Source organism: Neofelis nebulosa, chromosome 8 (assembly GCF_028018385.1).
Source record: "Neofelis nebulosa isolate mNeoNeb1 chromosome 8, mNeoNeb1.pri, whole genome shotgun sequence".
Taxonomy (NCBI): domain Eukaryota; kingdom Metazoa; phylum Chordata; class Mammalia; order Carnivora; family Felidae; genus Neofelis; species Neofelis nebulosa.
Window position 1 is genome coordinate 127,457,377 of NC_080789.1, and position 24,700 is coordinate 127,482,076.

The 24,700-nt window shown below is 43.7% G+C and overlaps 1 protein-coding gene across 5 annotated transcripts in view; it reads left to right on the forward strand.

The window, feature by feature from the left end:
* The window catches only part of RSU1 (Ras suppressor protein 1), a 203,752-nt gene that overhangs the window by 55,301 nt on the left and 123,751 nt on the right, over positions 1-24,700 (forward strand). For all 5 annotated transcript variants that reach the window (XR_009247763.1, XM_058681817.1, XM_058681821.1 and 2 more), the window contains 4 exons: positions 3,278-3,398; positions 11,029-11,147; positions 12,772-12,854; positions 13,126-13,240. Coding sequence is in view for 4 of the 5 variants with exons in the window: in XM_058681817.1 (XP_058537800.1) it covers positions 3,278-3,398; positions 11,029-11,147; positions 12,772-12,854; positions 13,126-13,240 (438 nt within the window). In the remaining variant the exon portion in view is untranslated. The remainder of the gene's footprint in view (positions 1-3,277; positions 3,399-11,028; positions 11,148-12,771; positions 12,855-13,125; positions 13,241-24,700) is intronic.

Below are 24,700 nucleotides of genomic sequence, written 5' to 3' on the forward strand. Positions count from 1 at the left end.
CATTATTTAAATCCATATTGTTGATTTTCTTAATCCAGCTCTTTGGAGAATTGTAGAATGTTAAAGCCAGGTGGAAGAGAACTTAGAAAGGGTCACAATCCAGCCAGGACTCCTGTGTCCACACAGCACATGGCCCGCTGTTTCCCTTGTATACTCAGCTCCTTGTCGTCTCTGGACTTTGTGCTCAGCTGCGGTCACATTCACAAACAGAACAGATCGACGAAAAGGCATGTTGCAAGGGTGTAATTAGAAATACATCGGGGCACCTGGGTAGCTCAGTCAGTTAAGCATCTGACTCTTGTTTTGGGCTCAGTTCATGATCTCACGGTTCCTGAGTTCGAGCCCCACTCTGGGCTCCATGCTGACAGTGCGGAGCCTGCTTGCGATTCTCTCTCTGTCTCTGTCTCTCAAAATAAATAAACTTTAAAGAAAATAAATCTATCGATGCTGACCATTCACTTATGTTTTGAAATACTTCATGCTAATGTGTCAGGCAGAGATCTTGAAAAATTTCACCAGAGTATTCTGACCGGTGACGTATTACTGCCATTTTTTTCCTAAAGGCTGCATTTGTTCATGTTGCATGTGTGTATAATTTAGTTATTGCACAGCTCATATTGTTAACTGGTTCTTTTTTTATGTATAATTTCATTAGAATTAGTTTTCCAAGCCCAAGAGCTGTTTCCCTTTATCGACTCTGAGACTTCTTTTGTAACTCACTTTCTTTAAATAGATCACCTTTCTCACTTTAATCCCAGACGTATTGAAATGCTAGGTGTTAAAAGTGTGGCTCTATACACATCATAAGCATTCTCTAAATACTGGCTGAAAGAGTGGACGCTGTCCCATCCAGCCAGGTCTGAATGTTAATTTCTTCTGAGTCTTGCTACGGCCAGGTGGCGGGAATTCTGTAATTGAGAGAGAATATTAGCTGTGTAATGTTTTTCCCTTTTTAGCTTGAATGGAGTCTCAACCACAAAATTCATATGCATACAAAAGGCTGGGAGAAGTAGAGTAAATTGAATGCAGGGTTATTGTTTGTGTCCACAAACCAAAGCCCTAAATCACATTTAGCATAATTTGTGGTTTTAAATTGGACTGATTTAGCAAGGAGAGTGAAATAATCTCTCATGCTGTCAAAAAGGCGATACCTTCAGACCAGCATTTAATTGCATTGGCAGAGTAACTTGGGGAAGGCAGCAGTAATTCTGGCTGCATTATTCTTGGTTTGTGGCTAAATTGAGATCATCATTTTCTCCTGGTTGCACTAACTTTCTTTATTGCTCTTCAAACTAATCAGATGAATGCGGTGAGAGAAGCTTAGTGGTAGCTGGAGGGTGCACAGGGGAAAAGGGTGAGGTCCCCGAGCAGGGCTGACTAGCAGAGGTGTAGTCATCAGTAGAGCTGTGCCTTACACGCTGAACGTTGTGGGGAGAGAAGAGTCAGCTGACAACACCCAGCGACTCAGCAGGTGCACCTGAGTGAACTTCTCTGCCATCCTTTATGCAACGTGAATGCCGTTGATTCCCCGCAAAGTGTCTCCCCGACCACACACCTATAAATGTGCTTTTAAGGCCAAACTGTACAGGTAGGGCTTCTATGCATTCATGTTGGTATCCAAGAGTACACTTTCTGGAGGTTAATTTCTAGCTGCCTCAATCTTCCCATGGAAACCCACCCTTTTATCTCCTCCCCAAACCGTCCCCTTGAGTAACTGTGCCTTGTGCATTTTCCATCGGGACCGCTGCCACCTCCCAAGTGTCTGAATCCAGACTGATTCATATTCCTCACAATCCCTTCCTCCAGTGAAAGCATTTCCCTTGCCTTTACCAAGGCTTCTTCCCTCTAACAGAAGTCAGATCATCAATACCTTAGACATTTTATGAAGCTGAAATTGAGGACTCAGAACTGTAACGAACAGTGTGCCTGTCCTCCTTATTCTTGTTCCGCTGGGAGTTATGCACCAGAGCTCCCGCAGCGGCTCCCTCCTTAACTATTTCAGATGTCTGTTTGGAATCGGATGTATACCTTTGTAGTGGTTCTAAGTAAAGGTGCTCCTGGTTTTTCCCAGTCTTCCGGAGTGCGCCCTGGAGGGTGTTGTTGGGATGGGAAGTAAAGGCACTGACATGACCCTTTGCTGTGCTGTACCCAAGGCCCATGTCAGTGGTTTCGGTAACATGGGTAGTCTTGGTGTTAGAATTGACGTGAACCGTGGACGAGCCAACAGTTTGTATCAAATGTTTGTAGGAAGGCTGGGATCTCCTTGCTACCAATGGAGAGTTAGTACTTTTGAGGTAAAGATGCCTTTGGCCTGCAAGTTGATATTTGCAAGTATATGCTCTAGGGAAGGAAGACTCTTTTAGGTCCTCATTGGTTTATTTTAACCTTTGATCTGCATGCTAGTATTCATATAATGCTACTGAGTTGGTTTTTCATATTTCTGTGTAATAACAGTGCATTGATCTGTTGCTAATCTGTTGTAAAGTGTGTGTGTGTGTGTGTGTGTGTGTGTGTGTGTGAGATCGATCAAGGTATAAAGACCAGAAACCAAAATCATGAAAGAGGTTGGTTGAATATTTCATCATTTGAGGTTGAACTTACATTGTGATTTAGTGCACTGTAAAGAGAACAGCTCTTCATGTGGCCCCTGGGGTGGCTCAGTTAAGTGTCTGACTCTTGATCTCAGCTCAGGTCATGATCTCACGGTTCATGAGTTCGAGCCCTGCATCAGGCTCTGTACTGACAGTGGGGAGCCTGCTTGGGATTTTCTCTCTCCTCTCTCTCTCTGTCCTTACCTACTCATACTCTATCTTTCAAAATAAATAAAAATGAACTTTAAAAAAAGAAAACAGCTCTTCAGATATCAGATTATTGAAACACCTTGATGAAGGTATCATTAACCAGGAAGGGCTTTGGCGTTTGTGGTCTCCCTTCAGGTAGAGGTGCAAGGAAACCCAAAGGAAGAAAACAGTCGTACTTGTGAGGCATCGTATGGCAGTTATAAAAGAATTTATGCTTTGGAATATTCACCTATGGGCTATTAATGGCAGCCTGAAATTCTCTCTTGCCCTTTAAAGAAGCGTTTTCATTTCTACTCGATGGTGAGTTGCAAACCTAAGAAAAACCTACAAAAAGTAATATGTATGTATATGTGAATCAGATGGTCATACTGGAGTTTCATCTCTCTTTCCTGGGCAAGAAAAACACAGTGTGTTGCTGGCGTTCCTTACGCAGAGCGAGGTTCCTTTATTCACACCCAGCATCTTTGTTTCCCTAGCTGTGCCGCCAAACATAGCAGAGCTGAAGAATTTGGAAGTGCTGAACTTCTTTAATAACCAGATTGAGGAGCTGCCCACACAGATCAGCAGCCTTCAAAAACTCAAACACCTGAATCTGGGGTGAGTATCCCTGGAGGAGAAAAGAACAGAAGAAGAGGAAGAGGGGGAGGGCGCGTGCAGGCTATGAGCACAGGAGGGACTGTGTCTGTTACTGACTTCTAATTTCTTTTTGTGTGGTAGGACTTTAACAAAAGTTTTACTGCTTTTAATATGTCTTTTCAGTGGGCTGCGTTATGCATATCTATTAGAGAAGTAATTGCAAAGCTAATTGTTGGTGCAGTAAGGGAGTGTGTGTGTGTGTGTGTGTTTTGTCATATTTGGTTTCTAACAAAATTTTATTTCAGTTACATTGACTGGAAAGGGACTTATTTGCATAGCGTTAACTGTTCAGACCAGTTGCAGTGTGGTTGATTTTTTTTCTCTGTTTTAAGTAGAAATCGTTTACAAACGTCTTCCTTCCACAGAAGTGAGGGGGGAGAGGGAAGATACATGTCCGAACACTGCTCCATTGATTCTTACAATTCTTTTATGTAGTTGAGAGGTTATAATCCCGTGTCTTTCTTTGTACAAAGGTGAAGAGAGGAGGTTCGATTCAGCTGAGGTGGCAGAACCAGGTAGCAGTGAATAATAATAATACATCTGTCACTTTCCAGTTTTCAAAGTCCTCATGCCGGGATTTGACCCTCTCAACAATTATGAGGGACGTAGGATGGGCAGTAGTTTTCATTTTGTGGAGTGGAAGTCAGGCCCTTTCCGAGAGCCTCAGTGACTCTTTCCTGATTGCCCCTGAGCTTAGTGACCGAGCCAGGCAGAGGACCCCATTATCTGGGGTCCAGCCCTCTCCATGAGACTCCATAGATGACACCAGAACTTGGGCTTCTGAATCCCAGCTTCATTGTTAAAGCTGTGAGGTGAAGCTGTCCGCTCATGCTTCATCCGCTGTGTGAAGTTGCATATTCATTAAATTATAGCCATTAAATGCTCTAGTTAAGCTAGTGATTTACATGGAATGGTGATAGAAGCTGGCCAGGTATTTATCAATTTCATAGGAAGCAATCATGAAGAAAAAAGAAACATCTTATTCATGGAAGGATTTTTAGTTGAGCATATTCTTTCTAGGGGGAGTTTGGTTAGAGACTCATATGATGTTCACTCTGCTTAGGATATAATCTTAGAAAGATCCATGAGCATTCTCTTTCCTAATGTCTGAGGGGAAGTAGAGCTTAAAGGAAAAGGGGAATGTGACTTAAATCAGATGGCTTTTACCCCTACACATATGGAGATTGTGTACCCATCTGGTAAAACAGAAAAGAAAGGATCCCTCATTTATATCTTTGTTTTGGGAATTATTAAGTCTTGATTTTAATTTGTATGTAAGCAAGAAGCTAAAACTAGATGTGTATACTAGCTGTACAAAACTAGGTACATTCTTACTGTTAATTTTTTGATTAAGTGGTTTAACGAGTCATTTATATATAAGGTGCCAGGCACAGTACCCGGTCCGCGGTAAGCAGTACGTTGTGTTGGCTGTGTCCATCGCCCTCGCCGTCATCATCACTTTCTTCCTTGTTTCATTTACTTCAGGACTATGTAAGTGTCTCATCTGTGTCAGGAACCTTTCTAGTGTTGGGGTTCAGTGGTGAAAATCACAGTCCCTGGCCTGAAGTGTGGGGGCGGAGCCAGCTGTAAATGAGCAGTGACGGTTCACAGCCACATCACTGACATGCTGGAGGTTGTCTGAAGGCAGGTGGGAGAGACCGCCAAGGGGGTTAGTCAACAGGTGAGGTTGTCTGAAAATTCCCATAGGGGGCAGTATTTGAGCCAAAATTTGATGCATGGAAATGAATTTCTCAGACTCAGAGGCAGAGGGAATGCATCCTAGGCTACAAGAATGACATGATTGTGGGGCTCCTGGGTGGCTCAGTCGGTTGAGCGTCCGAATTCGGCTCATGTCATGATCTCGCGGTTCAGGAGTTCAAGCCCCGCGTCGGGCTCTGTGCTGACAGCCTGGAGCCTGTTTGGATTCTGTGTCTCCCTCTCCGTGCCCCTCCCCCCCTCATCCTCTCTGTCTCTCTCTCTCTCTCTCTCTCTCTCTCTCTCTCTCTCTCTCAAAAATAAATAAGCATTAAAAAAAAATTTTTTTTAAAAGAATGACATGTTGGGGTGCCTGGGTGGCGCAGTCAGTTGAGCGTCCGACTTCAGCCAGGTCACGATCTCGCGGTCCGTGAGTTCGAGCCCCGCGTCAGGCTCTGGGCTGATGGCTCGGAGCCTGGAGCCTGTTTCCGATTCTGTGTCTCCCTCTCTCTCTGCCCCTCCCCCGTTCATGCTCTGTCTCTCTCTGTCCCAAAAATAAATAAAAAACGTTGAAAAAAAAATAAAAATAAAAAATAAATAAATAAATAAATAAAAGAATGACATGCTTACAAGCTGAGAGTACTGCGTGTTCCACACAAGTTGTTCAGTGTTGCTGAGTGTAAAGTGTGAGGCAGGAAGCAGTGAGGGAAGAGGTGCGGCCAGGTAAAGAAGCACGAGTGTCTGCTATTTCGTTCCTGAGTATTTCCTGAGCTCCCAACTATGTGCCAGGCACCATTCTAGGTAGTAGCCATCCAACCTTTATGGAGCGTTCGTCACAGTTGGGGAAACCAACGATAAATAAATGTCTACAATGGCAGGGTGGCCCTGGGTGCCAAATAAAGGCACTCTGATTTTATCCTGCGGACCATGAGGAGCTTTTACGGCAGGCAGAACAGGAGGTATGAGAAAAGATTGGATTTTTGTAGGAAAGGTCATGCGGAGGGGAGGTTGGGGTAAGAAGCGGTCAGGACACCCCTAAGCACGCTGAATTAGTGTTCCAGGTGAACTAGGGCAGTGGCAATGCCCAGCCAGGAGAGGGGTTTTGTGTGAAAAATACTTAAGAGCTAAAACTCACAAGACGGTCACTGATGGTATGGGTGAGGCCTGGGGTCTGTCTGGGCAGCTGAAATAGAAATAAAGATGGGGACAGCTGTGGGAATAACATCGTGAGCTCAGGTTTTGTTCAGTTGGGTTGGAGGTACCTTAGGACAGAGTTAAAAAGTTTTCTTTTTTTAGTCAAACGCATCTTAGTTCCCTCTCTGTTGTCTTTGGAGCTGTTTGCATTTTTGGCTCTCGGTGTTTTATTCATTGTGTAAAACTTTCTGTGTATTTAATTACATTGCTATATAGATGGAATTGTCAAAGTTTGAACAAAAATTCTTAGCTCTCTGGGAGAGGAATTAACATGAGTTTCAATAAAGGATATTTCTGTTCTCAAATGGCATAAAGAATTATACCTGCATAGCCCTGTTTAAGGAAAGTTTTAGAGAGAGGACTCTTTAGAGGAAGCAGTCTGAATAAAAATAGACACACAGGAGACACCAAAAAACTCAACACGAAAAAAACCCCAAATAATCCAGTTAAGAAACGGGCAGAAGACATACACAGACATGTCACCAAAGAAGACATTCAGTGGCCAAAAAACACCTGAAAAATGCTCAACATCACTCATCATCAGAGAAATGCAAACCAAAACCATAATGAGACATCCCCTCACCTCTGGCAGAATGGCTAAAGTCAAAAACGCAAGAGACACCAACTGCTGGTGAGGATGTGGAGAAAAAGGAACTCTCATGCCCTGCTGGTGGGAATGCAAACTGGTGCGGTCACTGTGGAAAACATTTGAGGTTGCTCAAAAAATTAAAACCAGAACTACCATATGATCCCGTAACCCCACTACTGTGTGTTAGTACCCAGTACTACTTTCGTACCCAAAGAATACGAAAACAGTAATTTGAAAAGATATATGCACCCCTGCGTTAATAGCATTATTTGCAATAGCTCAAACATAGAAGCCGTCCTTCAGTAGATGAAGGAATGACGTGGTGTGTATGTGTACACGTACTTCTCAGCCACAAAAAACAATGAAGTCTTGCCATTTGCAACAACATGGATGGATCTAGAAGGCCTGCTGCTAAGGAAATAAGTCAGAGAAAGACGAACACCATATGATTTCACTCATATGCAGAACTTAGGGACAAAACAAATGAAAAAAGAAGAACGGAGACCAGCCACAAAACAGAGTCTTAAGAGAACAAACTGATGGTTACCAGAGGGGAGGTGGGTGGGGGGATGGGCGAAATAGGTGAAGGGCATTAAGGAGTGCACTTGGGATGAGCACCGGGTGACGCATGCAAGCGTTGAATCACTATTGTACACCCGAGACTTACGTATAGATGTAACACCGTATGTTAACTGTACTGGAGTTAAAATAAAAATTGCGTCTGTACACACACAGACGAGACCCTACAGCACAGCATTTAGGCCACGTATATGCATATTCTGAACAGCACGCTCAACCAGAAGTTGCTTTCAAAGTTATATACGGTATTTGCTGTTTGTCCTGATGATGGCAAGGCCTGAAGGGATTTTTAGGCCCTCTGAATAAAGTTTTATTATGTTTCTAATTGTTTAAATGTGGTTCATTTTGTGGTCATTTTCTACAGAATATAAAGCCACATTGGCTACTTGCTGGTAATTATTTCTGGGATAATCTCAGTACAGTAGCACCATGGGCTAACTCTTCTGGAATGGTTTTTTACACCGTGAGATGCTGGAGCTCATCATGCGAAACTTAGAAGTTTTCAGTAAGTACAGTTCTGAGTGGCTGTGTGTGTGAGTGGGTCACCGTGGACGTGAGAAGAATTATTACCCTTAGCTAATAACTAAGGTTTTACTGAAGCAAGAGGAGCCCAAGAGGACCTCTGGAAGTCAAAACGTTCCAGAAGGGAAGCATTAGGAAGGACCTTCCTAGCTTTTGAAAAAGAGAAAGGAAAAAGATGTCGACCAGCCTTCGACCCCCTGCTTTTATAAATTTCTACATCGTGTGCAGGCGCTTTCCCTTTTCCAAAACACACTGGAGACAAGGTTCACCGGCAGACAGAAGAATTCATACCATCATGGCACGCATGAGCGCCGTAAGCAACTTTGTGTGTAAACACTGGAGGTGATCTGAGGGTAAGCTGGCGACCCAAACAAGAAAGCCCCGCTCAGTTGTTCAGGCTGCCCACAGCGGTCTTCTCCCAGGGTGAGCTTACCTGTTGGAAACAGTCAAAATTTCTCTCAGGCTTCCTGAAAACCAGTGGTAGTGATGACTCTCCTTTCTCGAGGACCCTTTGCGAGCCACAGATCTTCCAAGCTGCTTCAGACATCTCAGCTGTCAGCCCCCTGGCGATCCTTCCGGAAAGTACTGCTCTCCTCATGTTCCCGTCGAAGAAACTGGGTCTCAGAGAAGCTGAGCAACCTCCCCAAGCTCACCCAGCTAGCGGCGCCAGGCTGGACTCCGACTGTCACCCAGCTCTGTCTGCCCCTGCTGTAACCTCTCACGGACACCCGCAGGGGCCCCCAGAGCCGCGGTCCCACGCGTGGGCGTGGAGATGGCTGGGGACCACGTGCGCCCCTGCGGCTCCTTGTTTGTGGCCAGCAGCGCCTCCAGGCCCTCTTAAGCATTTGAGTTGGGGCTTCCTTTCTGCCTGCCAGGTTGGCGAGCTCCCTGTCGTCACTGCTGTCACTGCACGGGGGGCCTCTGCAGTGATCCGGACACCCTGGGGGTATTGGTTTCTGTCTCAAGGAGAACCACCTCTGGCTCAGAACCACCTCTGGTTCTCTTAGCAAAGAGAACCACCTGTGTCCATCAGGTGGACAGACTCAGGCTCACTCTGGGCTGGAGATGGAGATCTCCTTCTGGAGATGTCTCTTTGCTCTGAGGAAGGCTGACTGGCGCTTTCCTGCACCTCATCTTTCCAAAGTCTACTGTGTTTGGAAACACGAACTTTCTTGGTGATTTTCAAAAAGAGGTAACTTAGAGCGGTAAAGAAACACCTAATGTACACCTCCGTGCTGTGTCCAGTGTTGGTGATTTTTCTTTCAGTTTCCTCAGATCCTTGCGTTGGAATCTAGGCATCGGGGGGAGGGGCTAGGTGCTCCCAGATACCTGTCACCCTCACCAGGCGAGCCAGAAGTCCTTGTCACGTAATTCGTGTCAGCTCTAAAGAGATGATAGTAAGCGCTGTCCTGCCTGAACTACGCGATCGTTCTGGTGACCCAGGTGAAACTTGATGTCAGTGTGCTTCACACACGGTGAACACACGGTGAATTGGTAGAAACAATCCGTTGTTGTCATTATGGCAAAGGGTCATGGAGGTTACTTTTATTAAGTGTAAAGTTAACCAGTGACTTTCCTACCCAAAAGGTAGAAATCGCTTTGACCTCGGTTTCTACTTGTGCTATCAATTTTTTCTTATGAGGCCTGGTTGGTGGGTGATTGGCAGCTGTGGATAGGATTGTATCTAGTATGAGAAGGATCGAGGCCTCGAAGCATTTTATTTTTTTTTTTAACAATTTTTTTTAACGTTTATTTATTTTTGAGACAGAGAGAGACAGAGCATGAACGGGGGAGGGTCAGAGAGAGAGGGAGACACAGAATCTGAAACAGGCTCCAGGCTCTGAGCTGTCAGCACAGAGCCCGACGCGGGGCTCGAACTCACGGACCGCGAGATCGTGACCTGAGCCGAAGTCGGACGCTTAACCGACCGAGCCACCCAGGCGCCCCAATCGAAGCATTTTAATGTCACAGTTCCTCCTACCCTTCAATCCTCCTACCTTTAATCTTATATTAGACTAACAAAATTTTGGGGTGTGCCTGGGTGGCTCGGTTGGTTAAGTGTCCAACTTCGGCTCAGGTCACGATCTTATGGTTCGTGGGTTCAAGCCCTGTGTTGGGCTCTGTGCTGACAGCTTGGAGCCTGCAACCTGCTTTGGATTCTGTGTCTCCCTCTCTCTCTTCCCCTCCCCTGCTCATGCTCTGTCTCTCTATCTCTCTCAAAAGTAAATATTTAAAAATTTTTTTTTTAAATCCTCTTTTAAGTATGCTCAAAGGGAACCACATTAAGAAAAGTAAGGGTCTTAAAGAAAATAATAAAAGATAGTAACAGTATATTTACTTTAGATTTCAGTGGAAATACATACATATATATATATTAGTTTTCAATTATGAAGAAATACACATAAGATTTACCATCTTAACCATTGTTAAATCTATGATTCTGTAGCGTTAAGTATATTCACGTTCTTGTGCACCAACCTCCAGAAGTTACTCATCAGGCAAAACTCTCTACCCATTAAACAACAACTCCCCATTTCTCCCTCCTTCAGCCCCTGGCAACCATTGTTGTAATTGGAGATCATTTTGAATGTTAGTAATTGCATAACAAGAAAGTGATTTTTTTTCTTCCATTGGAATAAATGAAATAAAGCAAATGTCTAAAAACGACAAAGCTTAATCTGTATCTTTTGAGGAATTATTATTGCCACATCCGTGAGGCAGTTTTTCTCTGGATGGACAGATACTTTGTGATGATTGAAGTTTCTGTGTAACACAGGGACTGAGCTTCCTTGCAGAAAATGATGAGACATTTTCAGATGTTTAATGAGCATAGAGGCTCTCTAACTATAATTACTGTGTTGGTTAAAAGAACATAAAGTGATTGCAGAATCATGGCCTCTTCTGAGTTTTCAGTCTCTTACACACGGCTCTTCGGCCTGTGACACAGAGGTGATGTCTGAACATAAACGTTTTGTGTGTGACGTCTTGGATTTTTTTTTTCCCCAACCACAGCATGAACAGACTGAACACTTTGCCTCGAGGATTTGGCTCTCTCCCAGCTCTTGAGGTCCTTGATTTGACTTACAACAACTTGAATGAAAACTCTCTTCCCGGAAACTTCTTCTACCTTAGTAAGAAACTTTTAATTCTATAAATCTCCTTAAAATGGTACTTTGCGTTCTGAAAGTGAAATTTATTTGCCAGGGCCCAAACTCCAAGAGAAATTATTGGACGTATATATTTTTTTCTTCGCACATTTCTTTGAATATTCCTTCATAGCTCAGCAGTATATATGTTTGATATATAGTTAGCTGACACCATTGAGCTCAAGTGGACTTAGTAATGTCATATTAACTTCCAGATAGAGATTATGTACCTAAATGAGATCAAGTCTCACATTTAGCTAAAGAACTTGACTTCCTTCTTAAAGAGCATGCAAAAAAATAATAATAATGTATGTGTTCTCCCATGTTGCAATTAACTCTTTGTAAGCTATTTCCCCAAAGATATTTCAACCAATTATATATAAAAATATGCATTAGTAAGCTACTGACAACTTTTTAAGCCTCCTAAAAAATACTGTCAATGATGTGGTCTGTTTCATCTATAGAATACAATCAAACGTCAAGAAATTGTCATAGATAAACACACTTTATCTTTTCGACTGTATTCTTTGCAAGCAGATTTCTTGCTGCAGATACCCGTAAAAATGAGGGAAAACTGATTTTTCTGAGAACTCACAAAATATTTAGGAAAGATTTGCTTTCCTTAAATGAGTGTTCTGCTTCTCCAAATAGTGACACGTATGGCATCCAGAGATTCTGAATTTTCTGAGCTGGTCTCCAAAACTTCATTTATAACCTTATGCATATTCTCTCCCCCAGATTTTCCCAAGCACATGATGAAGCCAATTCTAAAATATTTTCATGGGCCATGAAGGAGATTTTGTTGTGTATATTAACACAGAGTTCTGTCGAATTTTAAAACATTTGAGTGTAATTGAATACCTGTAAGCAAACAAAACAGACCTCTGATTATACTTCTCCTTTTTGGTCAGCGATAAAAAAGATGCCTTAGGATTTTTTCCTTCCGTAGTTCGGGGCTGTGTAATATTGTGAACAAATTTCTGACCGCTGATATTCTGCCTGGGTTAGGGTTTCTCTATTTGTGAATTCCCATGTCGTCATGTTAGCTCCTTTGTCCTCATTTATTTCTCATTCTCATTTATTTTTTGTGGTTAAGGCTAGAGAAACAATTAATAATAATTAGCCCGATTATTAAACAATGAACTGTGATTATGGCCTTCATCACCGGAAAGCCTTTTAGTTATTTATTTTTAACATAGTTGCATTTACACGACAGAACCTTTTTGCCTGAAGCGTTGACACCAATGTCACAGTGGTTTTCTTTGTTACACATAGGGACGCAAAGCATAAATGTGAATCGGAAATGATAGAAGAAAAGTCGCTCTCTTTCCTGAAAGCGTCTTGAAACCCTGTGCCAGAAACTGCCGATGCCCACGGTTGCTAATTGTGTCAGTCCTCTTGGATATAGATGTTTTCCTGACCACACCAGCCCCACAATAAGCCAGTAAATCTAAGTTTGACCTGCTTCTTATTATTGGGAGCCCTAGGTGTGTCACAGGCTTTTCACCGAGCCGGGGTTATTAATCAAAGCTGACTCCCTTGTATTGATCAGACCTCAAATGGTTGGATTTCATGCCACCCTGTTTATATATCGCTGTTTAATTCGCAGCCACCCTGCGCGCACTCTATCTAAGTGACAACGATTTTGAAATCCTGCCGCCAGATATCGGGAAGCTCACAAAGTTGCAGATAGTAAGTAATTTATCTAAATTCTTGGAAAATCAATTCACTTCTGCAGCCCTTGTAGGAGTAGAATCAAGTCAATTTGAGCAGGGGTGAGGTTTGTTGTGCAGGAATCAGCCACCACTCCCGATACTGTTTGTTGTTCATCTGTAGGCACTTGTAAATAAATTGAAAGCATTGAGCCTTCAAAGAAGAGAGGGCATGGAAAGGACGAGAGTTTCTGTTGAGCGCCTCTTTACGTGAAAACTGTTTTGACAACCCCTTGTTTTCTTATATTTAGCTCAGCCTTAGGGATAACGACCTGATCTCGCTGCCTAAAGAAATCGGAGAGCTTACTCAGCTTAAGGAACTCCACATTCAGGGGAACCGCCTGACCGTTCTGCCCCCAGAACTAGGTAAGGTTGCTGATGATGTCAATTTGGGGTTTCATTAATATCAGTGATCCCGGTGCGGCAGTTCTGAGCAACGCTCTCTCCTCTTGGCAAGCACCCTCCTCCGAGGTGCTCCTTCTGATAATTTCTAGAAGCATTTGTCCTTGACCAGGGTTCAGCTGTTAAGGGTTTGACCTGGCATGCTGCTGTGTTCGGCAGCCCGAGCACCCAGAGAAACTGCTGATGAAGAATAACCCAGCTTGGCCTGGGCACGGGGTCGGGGGAAACAGCCCTAGAGTAGTCGTAGCGGTCTTGTCTGCGTCTCCTCCTTTGCTGGCTGATGATTTCTTTAACAATTAATTAATTATTTATTTATTTACATTTATTCATTTTTTGAAAGAGGGCACGCAAACGGGTGGGGCAGAGAGAGAGGGAGACACAGAATCGGAAGCAGGCTCCAGGCTCCGAGCTGTCAGCCCAGAGCCCGATGCGCGGCTCGAACCCACGAGCTGTGAGATCATGACCTGAGCCAAAGTCGGGTGCTTAATCAACTGAACCTCCTGGGCACCCCAACAACTTTTTAATCAACCCACCACTCTTATGTTTTGTTTTGTTTTTTTAATCTCTTAGTTTGTAGTTTTAATCCCTTGAAAACTTTTGCCACATAAAGTATTTGTTATGGCTGTGTGAAGATACCTTTTGCCATCGTGCATTTGGTTCTAGCCTGACTCCACTTCCATGGGAATTGCTAAATATGTTCCAGCTGAGAATTCCCTGGTCCTGCTTCTGTGGCAGATGAATCTTAGTCCTCTGCCTGCTCATTCACATGGCCCAGGGTGGGCTTATGACGTCCCTCGGAAATCACGTTCAAACCTGTTACTCTGTTGCCGACGTATTCTGCCCTTCTGGAAAGGTTTCATGAGTTTACTTCTCTTCTCTCGTGCAGACCCTCCGTGTTCTCTCACTCCTTCAATCCATTGAACTGCATTGTTCCTCAAACTGTGAATATTTGCTTTTCTGCTCCAGAATCCCATAATTTGAAGAAAAAAAAAAAAACAACCCACATTTAACCCAGAGTTTTTTGAGCAAGTACCTCAAGTGAACCTGGCCGTTTGAAAGAGGCCAGGGGTTGCCCCTTGGAACGAAAGCTCCATGAGAGCGGGGTGGGGTTTTATATTCCCTCCCTGCTGGATGCCCCGTGCCTGCCATGCTCTAGGCTTCAGGTTGGTGCTTGAGGAATGGGTACTGAATGAGTTAATGAAATGAGGACTCACCTGGCAAGGTGCCGGGAAGGCCATGCGGAGGCAGAGTTTGACGTCTGCCCAGAGCCATGCTCCCCTCGTGGAAGCCACAAGCCACATTTCCAGTGCTCAGTATCCATGTACGGCTCGTGGCTACCCCCGGGGAAAACCCAGGTACAGAACGTTTTCATCACAGGGTGTTCTGTTGGGCAGCGCTGGTGTGAAGGAAAAACATTCCCGTGGTTTCATGGAACGATGGAAAGTTTCAGCACCACTTGCCCCATCTCCTTGGTCAACTTTGTCGTTGTAAAAGGTCTGGAGGAACTTGAGCCAATTTGAAGGGCTGAGAAGTAGCTCAGCACGTTTTCCTCACAGTTACAAGTTGTCATGCGTCACTTAGGAGCAGGCTGCGGGACCAAGGAAAGATCGTTGCGAACGTTTTTAAGTCGAAAAACTCCTTGTCAGAAGAAAAGGTTTGTACTGTGACTGTTGACCAGGGTTGGTAGCATTAGTGATACCTGGGGGGCTTTGGCAGAATACACATACCTGCTTCTTCCCCGACCTGGTGAATCAAAATCCCCCTGCAGGAGACGAGTTCTCGTGCCATTTGGAAAAGCTCCCTCCATGCTTCTGGCGTGCGTTCTTGGGCAGTGTGATTAGGAGAAACTGTTCTTTCTTCCTTTCTTTCTTCCTTCCTTCCTTCCTTCCTTCCTTCCTTCCTTCCTTCCTTCCTTCCTTCCTTCCTTCCTTCCTTCCTTTTGAAGTGTGTTTTGTTATTTTATTTCATTTTTCAAGCAGAGAAGCGAGTGAGGGCATTGATCAGTGATTTCTGTCAGGTAATACTTTGTTAGGAAGATAAACCCAAGTGAACACCTATGTCCTTACATATTTTGAAATCTTAAATCATATTGCTTATCCATTTAAATATCTTGCTTAAAATCTAGTCCTACTTATCTAACATTTCTGTTAAGCTCTCCAGCAACAAATTATATGTATATATATATATATTAATTTTTATTATTATATATAATTTATTAATGTGTATGTGTGTGTGTATATATATATATATATATATATATATATATATATATTTATATTTTACTCAAGAGTACAGTTGAGGAGAAAGTCACTAAATGACTGTTTTTCAAGCCATACCTAGGAAAGCTTAATCCCAACGTCTGCCTCGTGGCAGATTTCCCTAATGACAGGCAAGTACTTAGCTGGAAATAAATCATGACCCCCTGGGAGTTTCTGTTAGAGGTCGAAACTAGAGATGAAGACAGATGTATTCTTTATTTTTAAATGGTGGGGTTTTTTTTTGAGTCAAGAATAATCTAATACATAGTAATGTAATAATAATTATTATAATAGTACATATTAGGGTGCTGTGACAAGTGCTTTTCCTGCCCTAGCTCCTGTAATTGTCCTAAGACTTGTCAGCGGACTTTTGAGAGGTAAGAACACTGAAGCTTAGCACTGTCTGTAGGGGCACAGCTAAAGAGTCACAGAGGCTTGATTGGCATCGTGTCAGGCTGTCCTCCAGGTCAGTATTCCTCCCCACTGTGGTGTTCTCATTTCCATTCCAGCCCGCAAAAGGATTCCCAGAAAGTGCAGCACCCGCTCACTCCCCCTAGTGGCAGGAGAAAAGCTGCTCTCCTCTGGTGGTTGGATGGCCAGCATGGGGAGGGGGGTGGGGGTGTAAGCAGCAGGTTGTAATACCCTGCAGAGTGCAGATGAGACGGCCTCTGTAAAACAGTGCTCTTCTGCTAGACCCTCCAAAGTGCATGGTCCCTGGGTCCACCCGACCCTGTCCCCATAGACATACAGCCACAGCAGAAATGTCTTTGGTTTGGCTTGTCCACAGTAGCTAAGATGATCGTCTGGAGTCGCCCTGGCCTAGCTAATGAGCAGCACTAAGGACTGATGTCCTTGAAGTGCATTATATCTGTCCCGACAGCACCCACTGGCTACGGGCTTACTTCTGGGTGCACCCTCAAGTGTGGATGATGCTCTCTCCCCTGTATGTTCATATTATACATATCGGCATAAGCAAGGCAAATGCTTTTGAGATTTCTGTGAAATTTCCTTTAAAAATAAATTGGGAGGTGGGGCGCCTGGGTGGCTCAGCTGGTTAAGTGTCCAGCTCTTGGTTTCAGCTCAGGTCACGATGTCATGGTTTTGTGAGTTCAGGCCCCACATCAGGCTCTGTGCTGACAGTGTGGAGCCTGCTTAGGATTTTCTCTCTCTCCTTCTCTCTACCCCTCTCCTACTCACGCTGTTTGTCTCAAAATAAATAAACGTTAAAGAAAATAAAAATAAATTTGGAGTTTAACAACTTGAAGCCTTATTGGTAAGCGTCTTTGAACCAAGCAGTGGAATCCAGATGTGTTCTGACTTGTCAGGTCTAAGAATGTTCATGGACACGGCAAAATAAAGTCAGGAGTTTGGCTGGAGTTTTTTCTGTTTTTCTATTACTTTCCTTTTGTTGGAAATCCCTGAATAAGTTACTTTACGTGCTGTGTCTGATTCCTAGAAAGTAGTACACTTGATTTCATGTTGGTCCATATGCATATAGCAAATTAGGTACAAATCAGGTCTGTCATTCACCCATTCAGACATTTATTAAGTTCCTACTTTAGGCCAGGTCTTGTCTCCAAGGAACTGACTTTCCAATAAAGTCAAATTCACTAACTCCTCAACTGTTTATTGGGCCCCTGCTTCATGCTTGTTTCTTGGAGATAGGACAAGGGACAGATCCTGCAATGGGGGAAGGTGGATGAGTGGATAGATGGATACCATATTAGATAGTAAATACTCTGTGAAAAAAATAAGCATGGAAGGGAGTGTCTAGATTGTGGTGGGGGCAATATTACTCTGTTGACCAGAGTCAACAGGGAAAGTTTTGCCTATAAGTTGGTGTCATTTAAGCAGAGACCTGAACAAGGGAGGGGACTTTCCTGGCAGTGGGAACAGGAAGTGCCAACGTCCTGAGATGAGTTGTGTGTTGAGGAATAGCAGGGACGCATATAATACACTTCAAGTGCATGAGTCCTTAGCACTCCCAAGAGGAGGGTGGGGAGAGGGGAGCTCAGTTAGGAAGTGGGGACTAGATCCCATGAGAATTTGTGGGCATTGTTAAGGATTTTGGCTTTTTCTCTGAGTGAGGTGTCGTGGCTGCCTGCATAATGGCCCCCAAAGATGCCCCCGTCTCCGGGCATTTGTCACCTCACATGGCAAAAGGACTTTGCCAGTGTGATGTAGAATCTTGAGATGGAGAGATTATCCTGGATTACGAAGGTGAGCCCAGTATAATCACCTGAGTTTTAGAAGACGAAGGCAGGAGGGTCAGAGACAGTAGTCAGTAGTCGAAGGTGTGATGACAGAACCAAGAGGTTGGATTGTCGTGGAGGGGGCCTTAAGCCAGGGAATGCGGGTAGCTTCTGGAAGCTGAAGAAAGCAAGGCAGTGTGTTTTCTTCCGAAGCCTCCAGAAGGCATGCAGCTGCGTTCATCCAGATGGTGATAATGGTCAGCTTCTGGGTCTGTTTCAAAGGCAGATCGAACAGAAATTGGTGATGACCTGGGTGAGGGGGAGAGTGGAGGTTTCAGACCCCGGGAGCTAAAAGGATGGGAGAGAGAACAGGAAGGGTGGGTGGGGAGACGTGGGGAGGAGAGGAGCTAGTCATTAGCCGAGTTGTGGGTGTCTTAAGATCGAGATGCCTTTTTGGATGTCTAATCGAGAGGATAGCTGGGTAGTGCGATCTGAAGTTGGAAGTGAGGTCTGGGCTAATAGATGATTTGGGGCGTTATGAACATAAATGTAATGCCACCGAGTGGACGAGAACCCCCGGGTGTGACTGTAGAAGATAGAGCCTGGGAGCACTGTGGTTCCTAGACCCTAAAGCCAGAGGGATGTGTCTGGCTCACTCCCAGGCAGGTATCTGGGCAGGTTGGGGACTGTGGCTTCCCCTGATTGGCTCCACGATGACTCCCTCGTGCTGGTGCAGTGGGCATGCTGTGCTTCAGAGGAAAAATGTTTTTCCTGACATGTGCAGTTAATTCTGCCAGTGAAAGCATGAAACAGACACAGTCGAAATCTTGTCCGGAGCCTGCCTGAATCCGAATGTCTCCTCAGGACCCGTCCTTTAGCCAAAAGCAGCGATGTGAGTGAATGAAGTTTCACCCGGTTTTAATTAGTGGCAGAATGAGTGAGCGGAGTGGAGGAAAGGCCTGCATCGGTAGGGAGGAAGGAAAAACGGACGCCCCGAGCAGTCCTCAGAACAGACAGAGCGCCAGAGTGGACAGCCTCCTGGAGGTGCTGTCTGAGCGGCGGTCCTCTGCTCTGCTCTGGCATTTCCTCTCTCGCCCGAGACCGCTGTTGTCTTGTGAACTGAGGATGTGACTTACAGGTTTTTGCATGGTCTCCGCTCGGTTGTCCAGGGTTCAGTTACTTGCTCTTGCTGGAGTCGTTTCTGGTTTCTTGGCCCCTAGACAGTCCTGGGACCTCTTCTCCCGTATCTGTCACCCAGATAATTGCCATTAGAGAAGGAAATGGCCTTGGTCAGTGGGTATGCAGCAGAGCAAAGTGTTTTAGATGTTGCAACCTTGTCTGCACCAATCTAAGCCGCCTGTAGGAGGGACGTGTGCAGTGCCACATACACCTGGGGCTGGCTGGCCTGGTGTCCTACTGTGTAGGCCAGGAAGCAATAGTATTTTTTATTACAGAAATAGGAGAAGTATATGTATTCTTTCTAGCATATTTGTGAAGAGTAGAGACAAATATTAGTTCCACTCAAAGAGTAAGTGATGTCAGGAATTGGGAATTTTTCTCCAATTATAATTCTGTAGAAGGAACAGAATTAAGAAAGAGGGTATAGACCTGTCTAAACTCTTTTGTATTACACCTCTTAATCCTTTTCTTTATGGTGTTGAGAAGCTAAAGAAAAATACTCTACTGAGGCAGGCAGGAAGGAAATGCAGTTTTCTTTTTGGGCAGTCAAGTCCCAGGCTGTGTCTTGTTCATTGTCTTTTGCATTATTTTCACTCTGTCAGTTGTTTCCCAATTATCTTAACCCAGAAGTCTAAAAAACCAACAACACATGTTTTAATGTGTACAGTAGAATGTGGACACTTACCTCTTCATCACCAGGCTTGGGTTCAATGCTCTATGACTTTGGACAAATTACTTTACTTTCTGCGCCTCGTGTAGAATGGGGGTAAGAGTGGTCCCACCTCATAGTGCTGTCCTGAGCATCAGAGAATAATCCATCCGGAGAATTTAGCCACTTGCCAGGAGTAAGGACGACTTCCCAGGAAACCTTAGGTAAACGAATACAGGCACACAGATGTGCGCGTGTGTGTGTGTGTGTGTGTGTACGTGTACAGACGCTGGATTTCATACTGTAGAGTTTTCACTCTCTATAGGCTGGTTTTCTGAAGCCTGGGCTCCTCTCACGCAGTCTAACCATAGGGGTTGCCCGAGTCCCACCCTTTTGACAGGGAGAAGCACTTACCGCAGAGCACCCGGAGAGGAAGAATGACCGAGAAGGTCAAAAATCCAGATTCCCCGTGGCACCCTGTGATGGGCTGGCTTATCCTGTGGGTGGAAGAATGGCTGTGCATCAGCTTCTGGCGTGGAAGCCGAGGAGAAGCACAGTAGGTGTAGGGAGAGGCATGCGGGGGTGCTGCGCATAGAGGAGAGTGTAGGTCCCGTGGAGTGGCTCCACGTGACAGACACTTGGTGTGGGACAGTCCTGGCACTGGCGTCCTTTCAATTCCATGGTCACAGTTGTAATAACAAATTTTTTTTAAAGTTTATTTATTTTTGAGAGAGAGAGATACAGAGCAAGGGGGGTAGGGGCAGAGAGAGACAGACAGACAGACAGACAGACAAAATCCCAAGCAGGCTCCGCACTGCCAACACAGAGCCCAGTGCGGGGCTCGAACCCATGAACCGTGAGATCGGGACCTGAGCCAAAATTAAGGGTCAGATGCCCAACCAACGGAGTCACCTAGGTGCCCTCTGTAATAACAAACTTATAGTTTCACAAATTACCCTGGAAGGTGGAACTCCTGTCCCCAGTCGGTGGTAACTACCCCAAGTTATCAAAGGGTAGGACCATTTACTGCTTTTGCTTTACGTCTGTTCTAGGACTCAGGAAAATGTAAAAATGCAGCATTTTGTAGGGAAAAGGTCTCTCTGGAGCGGATGCTAACAGACACGCACCTCCCAAGAGGTAATTGTTAGTCTGTGAAATGGTTGCCAGATGTCATGATAAGTTAGCTTCGTAGTGTAGTGAGTGGCACGTACTTACTTCATGGAATTATAAACTGTGCTGCTTGTACAAAATTGAATTTGGCAGTTGATCATAAACACTTCTTTGAAGTTGCTTTTAGGCTTGATAGAATTACATAAAAACCTGAGTGTTACACAAAATGTCGTAATTTACAAAATGGTTCCATAGACTTTAATCTCGGTTCTGTACTGTAGGCAAGGAAAGTTCTTGGGTCACTTTTTTTTTTTTTTTTTTTTTTTTTTTTTATTTATTTTTGGGACAGAGAGAGACAGAGCATGAACGGGGGAGGGGCAGAGAGAGAGGGAGACACAGAATCGGAAACAGGCTCCAGGCTCCGAGCCATCAGCCCAGAGCCCGACGCGGGGCTCGAACTCACGGACCGCGAGATCGTGACCTGGCTGAAGTCGGACGCTTAACCGACTTCGCCACCCAGGCGCCCCTCTTGGGTCACTTTTTGAAGGTGGCAAAACCAAAGTGTACAGGGAGCTTGTGACGTGCCCTAAGCTCCATTACTGACACAGCTTGTTACTGACAGAGCCAGATTTTTAGTTCAGGTCTGTCGACTTCAAAAACGGGCGTTTATCTAAAGAAGATGTGGTAGACGTGTACAGTGGGATATTATACAGCCATAAAAACAGCTGAAATCATGCCATCTGTTACAACATGGATGGACCTAGAGGGTATTATGCTAAGTGAAATAAGTCCTAGAAGGACACAGACCGTATGACTTCACTCCTACATGGAATCTGAAAAACAAAACAAGGAGGAGAATGAGACCTATAAATACACAGAATAAACTGATGGTTGCCAGAGGGGAGTGGGGGGCTGGGCAAAATAGGTGAAGGGGGGGGTGGGAGATACGGGATTCCAGTTACGGGATGGACGATATTGTAATAGTGTTGTGTGGTACCAGGTGGTAGCTATACTTGGGGTGAACAAAGCGTTCACATTGAGAGATGTTGAATCACTACGTTGTACACCTGAAACTTGATGAAATGTGTGCCAACTATACTCAAAAAAAAATTTTTTTAAGGAGCTAAAAGAACCCTCCCCCTCAAAAACGAAAGTATTCCTCTAAATAGTATATCTGTACATGTATCAGTATTGAACCAATTAGAAGAACATCATTTATCATTAAATGACAGATAACAGTGATTCCAAACATAGGCCTTAATTTTATTCTTTGAAAAATAAAGCGTGAGGCATAGAGAATCTTCACCAAACTTTGACTTTTGGTTTGAATTATATTACATCCTCTTACATTTTATTTCGATGTTAATACTCTTTTGACATACTTCATAGGAAATATTTCCTATTCTTTCATTCCCATGGTCTTAGTTGATAATCAAAAATGATTCCTGTCAGTCTCCTACATGATATTTTTTAACAAGTTCCATTTTATATATTCTATTTCAGTGAATTTTTAACCCCAGAGAATGCTCTAAGTGTGGGTTTTAAAAATGCTAAGTGAATTATATTTCTGCCTGGTGAGTTACTGCCTTAAAGGGGGTGGGAAGTTGCAACACATAAAACGTTTCCATTCCGTATTATAAATTTCAGGAAGCCCAATGTCAGGTTCACTGTGATTGAACATGTGCATCATTCTGTGTTAACACCAGCTGGTAAGGCATGCGACTCTTTGCAGTGGACCATTCTTTGATTTAATAGGACACTAAATGTATTCTTGCCCTGGGAGAAATATCGGCAGTACCGAGATTCTAGATTTAATTTTTTTTTATTCCAGTGGCATATCTGTAAATACAGTTCCTATCACCCGAATACGTATATAATATCTTACGTTTATGTAGCATCTCCCTCAAAGCATCTCCTGAATATTACATTATTCCTGTATTTTTTTTTAAAGCAATTTTATACTAACTTAGTCCTGAATGGTATTGTGTGAGTGTCTTTTGGGGGTCACGGCTGGGATGGGGTGAAGTGGAGGATGATGACCTTTATGCTGGCAACACCAGAAATTTAGTGACAGACCCAAAACCTACACACTCATGTTCATTGTCAACGTTTGTGTAGTGATTTTAATAGACCTCAGTACTCTGTTACCTTTCATATTTGCTGTTCTAAGCAGAATGGCTCGTCTCCTTGGACAGCCCCTGTCTATGTTACCATGTCACATCCTGACCTGCAGCTCCTCACACGGTGTATTCCTCTGACCTTTTGGGTTTGACGCAGAGCAGTAAGTGAAATAGACATGATCCCTTCCCTCATAAAGGGAACCTTTGAAGGAAACAACAAACGGTTGAAAATGACTGGCAGAAATGACAATAAACACCCAAATCTGCTGGAATGCCAGCTCTGGTGTTAGACTGGAACATCCATCCTTGAAGACAAGAGTGTGCCACCGCCTTCTGTCGCTGGGGTTGCCACAAGAGCCTCCTCTTGACCGGTTTCCCTGCTTCCTACCTCGCTCCATCCGATCCCTTCTTCACACAGCGCTCCAGGTGCTTTTTTGACCACTTCTGTGATTTCGAATTCTTGAAGGTACCCTGTTGAGTCTGGAGGCCCAAGATTATCTTGCCTCCCTGTTTTTTATGCTGCTCTGGCCCCTCCGTTGCTCATGGGCTACCCTCCGTGTCTGCTTCGTGGTCCTTCACGGTCTTTGCACTCTGCTTGGAATTTTCCTCTCCTGAATAGTTGCATAGGTGGTACCTTCAGGTGTCAACTCACATGTGGTTTCTCCTCAGTGATCCCTCTCCTGACCGTTCACTATCTCACCAGCCCCTTCCTGTTATTTTTTTATTATGGCATGCTGTTTTTTTTTTTTTTTCTTCTGATCCGCTCGAATTAAACTTAGTGTGTGGTATGTATATTTTTTCCTGTATAAGTAATTGCTGTAGCACCATTAGTAGAGAAGAGTTTCTTCTTTCTAAAGAATTGCTTTGGTCTTAGTCAAAAGCCAATTTACTATATAAATGTGGATATATTTCTGGATTGTATATTATGTTTCCTTGTTCTGCGTTTATAGCACTACCATGTTGTCTTGATGACTATAGCTTCATAAGAAGTCTTAAAATCATGTAGTGTAAGTTATTTTTTCAAAATCGTTTCGGCTAGTCTGTGTCCTTTGTACATGCATATAGATTTCAGAGTCAGCCTGCTGGGATTTTGATTGGAATTTGACTGAACTGACAGATCATTTTGGAGAGAATTTGCATCTTAACAATATAGAGCCTTCCAATCTGTGAACATGATCTCTTTCTCCATTTGTTTAGGTTTTTAAAATTTCTCTTGGCAATGTTACAGTTTTTACTTGCATATATCTTGTTAAATTTATCCTTAAGTATTTTCGGTTTTTGATGCTATTGTGAGTGGAACTTTTTAAATTTCATTTTTAATTATTGCTAGTACTTAAAAATACAACAACTTCTTGTAAATTGACCTTGGTTCCTGTGATTTTTCTTAATTTTCTTATGAGTCTAGTTTTCATAGGGTTTTTGTTTATCTATTTGTTTGGCTTTTTCATTGTTGTTGCTGGCAGGGCGTAGCACAGCATATCTCCTAAGATTTTCTATGTACATGGTAGTCTTGTCTCCCAAAAAAGACCATTGTATTTCTTTTTTTCTGGTTACTATTCTTTATTGTTTTTCTTGTCTTATTACACCAGCCAGGCCCTTCACTACAGTGTGGAATAGAAGCCGTGAGAAGGAATATCCTTGCTTTATCTTGGTCTTAGAGGGAGAGTAGTATTGTTCATTGTTAAATGGATACTAGTTATATGTCTTTAGAAAAACACTTTTTTATCAGGTTGAGAAAGTTTCCTTTTATTTCTGGCTTCTTTCAAGTTTTTATGAATAGGTATTAAATATTGCCAAAAGCTTTTTTTTTTTTTTTTCTTTCCCCCTCTATTGAGGCAATCATATGATTTTTCTCCTCTGGTAGCCATCCTCCAGGGTGGCTTCTAATGATCCCTGTGTCCTGGTATTAATACCCT